Below are 6,000 nucleotides of genomic sequence, written 5' to 3' on the forward strand. Positions count from 1 at the left end.
CTTGAAGTTTTGTGCTATAAAAACTTTTAATATCCGTGTCAAAATTTACAAAGATATCTATTCATTGTCGATATCTGCAATGACAGTTTAAAGGTTTGCTCTCTCTCTTGTCCAAAAGAATCCATCTTTCTTATTGGCTGTCTATAACATGGTGCATCTCTCACATCATCCAAATTCTCCTTTTGTTTAGTAGATTAACCTCTTGTGATAGCACATGAAGAGGACTGTAGTACGGCTTCTCTCCAGTCAAAAGAGAGAGTGGGATGTGCTTGAACTTCACAACAGAAGCCTTAGTGGTACAAAGACAGCACAGAAAATATGCTATCTATTTCCATAAACGATCATGTTGGTAGAGATAAAGTTATTTTCCGAAACTTTAAATTACCTTTTTTTGTCTCCAAAATGTTCATCCTGAAAGTGTACCTAACTTGAGGGTTTATGGCCTCAAGTTAGGCCATAAAACATCAAGTGTATTGTGCAAAAATCCAATAGATAAGGCTGTAATGCCTTGTGAAGGAATTGTTGTTGATGTGAATTTAACTTGGTGCTACAGACCCTCTTCAGCATCCCGTGACTTCTGTGCAGCTTTGCTCTCCTGGTCCAAAGACTGCAGCAGTATCCCGCAGAAGGCCTTCATCACAGGGTGGGACTGGCTCACCTCAATCTTCAGATAATGAGCATAGCAGCGGTAGGCTGCAGGCAGACACAGGAAAGAGAGAGGGGGGTATTACTCTGACAGGGCAAAAGCAATAAAAAGCCAAGGCCACACCTCATGTTGGCTTTGAGGCAATCACACATAATGGCTGCACAATCACACTTTTCTCTTTTTTTCCCCCCAGCACCTGCTTTTCCTGACAACAGATGTCTTAAATCTGAGCCCATTTCAGAGATTGGTGTCCAATTAGTCTGCACACTGCACAGAATACAGATATGATGCAAGCTGCAGAGAGCTGACAGAACAGGAAAATGGATAGGATGCTAATTTCTTGCCTCTAAGTGGGATAACAGAAGCTCTTTCTTGTTGGTTAAAAGGCCACGTTTGAAACCTATGTGAGAAAAATAACAATGCATTTACAAGTGTACAAGCATGCTGGAGCTACTCTCTGATATGTAAACACAATCATGGAAATTCTGAAAGCTATTTGTGTGTGCATATGGCTTGCTTGCACATTTAGTTTTAATGTTGCACACCCGAGCACATGCTGTCTCTCAACCCAGATGTAATGGATATAAATAAAAATAATAATTATGCATGCATTATTTCTAAAATCCACTCATATTCATGCACTTTTATGGAAATGACAGCCATTGCAAAATGCATCCAATACTCAAAGACCGACACACTTTGTGAAACGCAAAGTGCTTGAATTGATTTGAACAAAAAAAAAAAAAAGCGACTTGCAGGACCAAAGGAATAATTTATCATCATGCACATGCATGAGTCAAGAACAGAACTGAATATTTAACTCTGCAGTGTAAACACATCCTTTGTTGCGCAACAGAGCTGAGGCACACAAAGGAAGCTCTGCTTTGCTCGTGCATTGTGGGATAATTGGAGATTTTACGTGGAGAAGGAATTCAACATCAATCAAGCCAACCGTATTCTGCAAAGAAGAACCAAGAGAGCCATAGTGGAAAACTATGCATAGAATGTTAGACTCCTTATGCTCCTCTTAATAATGGTGGACAAGTGTTGTGATCTTCTTCTTGTGTGAATTCTTTTAAAGATTAAAAAAAAAAAATCTGTCTTGCCTCTCCCCCTCAGCCTCAGAAACGTTTCATTGCAACACTTGATCACTATTTATACTTCTAAATCCTGCATCCATTTTCATAAAATATACATCTTTATAAACTGACAGTCCCAGCACCATTATTGCCTCTGTACACCATGCAAAATATATCTGGCTCACCTGGGTCAAATGCTTCCACGTTGCGGTTAAGAAGACTGATGTCCATGCGTCCCATGTGAACGATATTGAACAGGGCTGTGATGATCATGCGCCAGATAGCAAGCAACACTCCAATCAAAACATTGACGGGAAACAGCAGATATGTCAGCAGGAACAGATTACCCCTGCAAGATAGGTCAGAGCGCGTCAAACGTGCAAAACGCCATGCAGCTCTTAAACAGTGAGACAGACAAACAAACGGCGAGTGAAGAGAATTACCTGTTGGTTAGGTCTCGAGTTCCTGCTGTTTTTTTGATGAAGCAAAACCTGGCAGTGATGTGTTGAAGCACCACAGCTAGGAGAATCATCAACCAGAAAGGCCTGAAAGGCCAAATTTGACAGTCAAACATTTTCTGTTTTTAGACAGGAGACCCAAAACCTATGTGTAGTGGACAGGAAATGTGGCCAAGCCAAATTATTCCTATGAATTGCACATGGAAGATATTGTAAAGTGAAAATGGTTTCTGGGTGTCAAAACAAAAACAAAGAGAAGGAGAGAGATTGCTTTAATATGTACTGAAATCTTTTATATGCATTGCTAAAAATTACATATAAAACGAATGTCTCGTGTGACAGAAATGTTAAAAACATGTAAAAGGACAACTGTGAGTGTAAAATGCAAGCAGTGCGATGTCGCTCACCACATGCTCAATACGATCTGAAAGAGAATCAGATTCTGCCTGTGCAAAATGGGTATGATTATGAGGAAGACAGCAACCATAAGGCAGAGGAAGAACACCAAGGTCTGGATGATCATACCTGCATAAGAAACATGAAATATTTCAGACTCACTTTTCCCTCCGTTTTACTACAATGAATTATAAATACATTTCTACAAGCCTCATTCTACTGGATAGGTAATGTTAGTACCAATGCAGATGTGAGCTGCTGTGAAGCTGGTGTAGCCCATCCAGCAGACCAGAGCTGGCCTGGATGCCCTGATACTTCGCTGGCAGTTGTAGACATTATAAATATCTCCTCTGTACAGCCCCTTTAGGTTGGACCTGGAAGAAAACACATTCAAGACAATGCAGCACTGTGCAAAACACAATACTTAATATAAAACTCATATTGCAGAGGTAAAATATTACTAAAAATGCAAGACTGTGCTTTACCTTTGAAGCCATTTCATTTAATATGATGTCCATTTTGGTAATTATTATTTTTAATTTTCCATCTAAACTGTTGTTTTCAACTTAAACAGCAGGAAACGGAAACCTGGCTGCTCTTCTGTGTGGATGATTACCTCTCTATTTTGTTATAATAACCTTCAAATTATCAGGATGAAGCACAGTGGAACGCAAAGGCAATTTTTGGACACTGACCGGGGGACCAGAAATAGGGAAAAGGAACCAATTGTTCAGTTATGCTTTCTGACTTACCGATGCAAAACCATCGACCGCATGAGCAGCACCAAGTTGACCAGACAAGACAGAGTCATCGCAGAGATGTAGCACACTGCAGGGACATCAGCATGTGGCAAGTTCAAAACGCTGTCGCATCGAGCTCAAAAAACAAAGATACGTGCTGAGGCTGTTCATTCACTCACCTTCCACACACCACATGTAGTAAACAACGATTCTGACGACTTCCTTTCTGTCTGGAGACAGGACAATCTGGAAGCCAGCTAAAACATTTGCAATATCTTCGTCGACGCCAAAACGGGCTTTCTGCATTGTTGGCACCACAGCAGAGATCAATACGAGTCCCATCTGATGGAGAGAAAAAAAAACAAAAAAAAAAACAAAAACAGAATTCATTTGGTCATTTCTCTCCAAGCAAACAAAAAAGTTTAAAAAAAAGTAATGCAAAAATAGAAATCTGTGATAATTCTGGCATTCAGCAAAAGGAACATTTTTTGCCTGAAACAGGAAAAGTTTGATTTAATGTCCGAGGGATATTATATACAGTGAATGTAAATATCTCAGTAAGTGATACTGATACAGTCAACGGTGTTGGTCTATTTTGTGTTAAATAGAACATATTGATGAGGGATATACAACTGAATATACTGCTAAATATATGTGTAGAAGAAAGGTAGTTACCTGATACAGAGTTATGAAAGACACAACACAAGATATTGCCAACTTCAAAGGGAAACGGAAAGCTGCTTGAAAAGAAAACATTATTGTTGTTAAAAAAAAAAAGTGAAAAATATTTTTTATGTATGCATATAACCAGTTCACATGAACAGATTCTTACCTTCCTCTGGTGTGTAAATATAAGATCTCACAGCATCAGTCACTCTCTGTGGGAGTTTTGGCTTGTCTGTGCTTGATTTGCTAAAGGTGGAAAGTAAATAGTTACGCACTTGAACTGCACTAAATACCAAAGTGGACAACATATTATTCTTACCTGACTTTGTTGGACTTCTTCTCATAAAGAATTGTCTTCACATAATCTGTATAATAGCTGCTATTAAGATCCTGAAGGAACAGAAAATGTCAACATGCTTTATATGGGAAGATGCAATGAAGTCACGATCTGCGTATTCATCATGTTTGTGAATATTCAACCCTGACTTTACTTTATGGCTGTTAATAAAACAGAAACACACTTTATTCTAAATGTGGCATTTACAATCAAACTGTTACCTTTTACATTTATAGTTTGGAGACCAAACCCCTGCACAATTGGGGGGGGTTGAGACAAAAAGACCCCCCTGCAGTAGTTAGGTTAGAAAAAGAAAAAACCTCCATATCCACTGAGCTGATCCAAGTAGAAAATATGTCCATGAGATCCACTTTGTGGTCAAGGAACCATCTTCAAAACGTCTAAGTGATGAATGCCTCATGGAGATAAGTGCGCCATTAGCCAAGTGCACTATGAACATGACACTTAATGAAATGAAATACAAACTGTATGCAATTCAAGAATTGCAAAAGAAGACTTTGTTTGGAAAACGTATCCAAAACTTTAGTACAGGTTTCTTAGTGTTTTAGTGACATAAGGGAAATTAAATCTACATGGATATATGTGTCACCTTAGCTCAAGCCAAATCCTGGTTGGACAATTTTTAAACAATATAGACAATAATAGTAATAATAATAAAATAAGCAGCTTAAATGCAAAATAAAAGCAACGTTAAAGGGTATTTTAAGGATAAAGGAAGTAGTTTATTTTCTAATATTTCAGTCAATCATAAGACAACAACCTTCTCAACTTGCATTTCACATTTGAAGAGAAAAGACCAGAAAGAAACTCACAAAAAGAACCGTCTTCACTGCCAGTTAGAAGTTTACATCCCTGGCAATGAATGTCACATTTATTTTGTGCTTTAATACACTTTAAAAACAAAAAGATCTATTTAAATCGAGGGCAAATGGATTGCAATCTGACTTAACTTTAATTCACACTGCACATTGATTCCTGCTTATAGCAACAAAGAAGAACAGTGTGAATAAACTCCACATTGATAATGAGAATAATGTACTTTTTCAATCAGGCATTTTAACTACAGCTATAGTAAAAAGGCAAAGATTTCCAGACTTCAGCCAGTCTCTACCAGCAAAACATTCTATTAGTGTTATGGAATTTACTCGAATTAAATAAAGCTTCAAGGAAAAGATTTAAAAGACCTCAGTACAACTACTTTGCTCACATCTATAAAGTCCTGAAACATTTAGAAATTTTGATTTTGTCATTTGCAAAGGTTATGGAAAATAAATCTCTTCCTGATAAGGTTAATGAGGTTCATTTCTGTGGAAGAATTCAGCAGAGGTGGGATGGAGGTGATACAAAATCCAGGCAATCGCCTCACCAAACTCTGTCACGCCCGTGCCAAGATTAGCGTGGAAGAAAAAAAGCATTGTGTTTCCCCTTCAACAACAAAAAAAGAAAAAAACCTGGAAACCTTTTCATAATCTGATCAAGAGCATATTGTAAACCAATTACGTCAAACCTGCTTAAAATGATTACGCGACTGGTGTACTGTGAGGGGCCGAAATTTTTATTAAGCCTCGACTGAATGAGTGCAGTAAGCTTCTTGTTTAACCAGTACTTAAACCCTCCTCACGTGCACAGATTTAGAGTAAACGTGCATTTTGTAAAA

General features: G+C 38.1%; 1 protein-coding gene across 5 annotated transcripts in view; it reads right to left on the reverse strand.

The window, feature by feature from the left end:
* Window positions 1-6,000, reverse strand: part of stra6 (signaling receptor and transporter of retinol STRA6) — a 23,734-nt gene that overhangs the window by 3,178 nt on the left and 14,556 nt on the right. For 4 of the 5 annotated variants that reach the window (XM_015052079.1, XM_015052078.1, XM_015052077.1 and 1 more), the window contains exons 8-17: window positions 4,305-4,375; window positions 4,152-4,231; window positions 3,995-4,059; window positions 3,499-3,661; window positions 3,332-3,407; window positions 2,820-2,953; window positions 2,591-2,708; window positions 2,169-2,270; window positions 1,911-2,074; window positions 556-693 (exon numbers count right to left, since the gene is read on the reverse strand). In XM_015052079.1, coding sequence (XP_014907565.1) covers window positions 556-693; window positions 1,911-2,074; window positions 2,169-2,270; window positions 2,591-2,708; window positions 2,820-2,953; window positions 3,332-3,407; window positions 3,499-3,661; window positions 3,995-4,059; window positions 4,152-4,231; window positions 4,305-4,375 — 1,111 coding nt within the window. The remainder of the gene's footprint in view (window positions 1-555; window positions 694-1,910; window positions 2,075-2,168; window positions 2,271-2,590; window positions 2,709-2,819; window positions 2,954-3,331; window positions 3,408-3,498; window positions 3,662-3,994; window positions 4,060-4,151; window positions 4,232-4,304; window positions 4,376-6,000) is intronic. The other variant, XM_015052080.1, reaches the window with a different exon arrangement.

The sequence above is a fragment of the Poecilia latipinna genome, unplaced genomic scaffold (genome assembly GCF_001443285.1).
Source record: "Poecilia latipinna isolate Pla-1442-1.1 unplaced genomic scaffold, P_latipinna-1.0 Scaffold1086, whole genome shotgun sequence".
Taxonomy (NCBI): domain Eukaryota; kingdom Metazoa; phylum Chordata; class Actinopteri; order Cyprinodontiformes; family Poeciliidae; genus Poecilia; species Poecilia latipinna.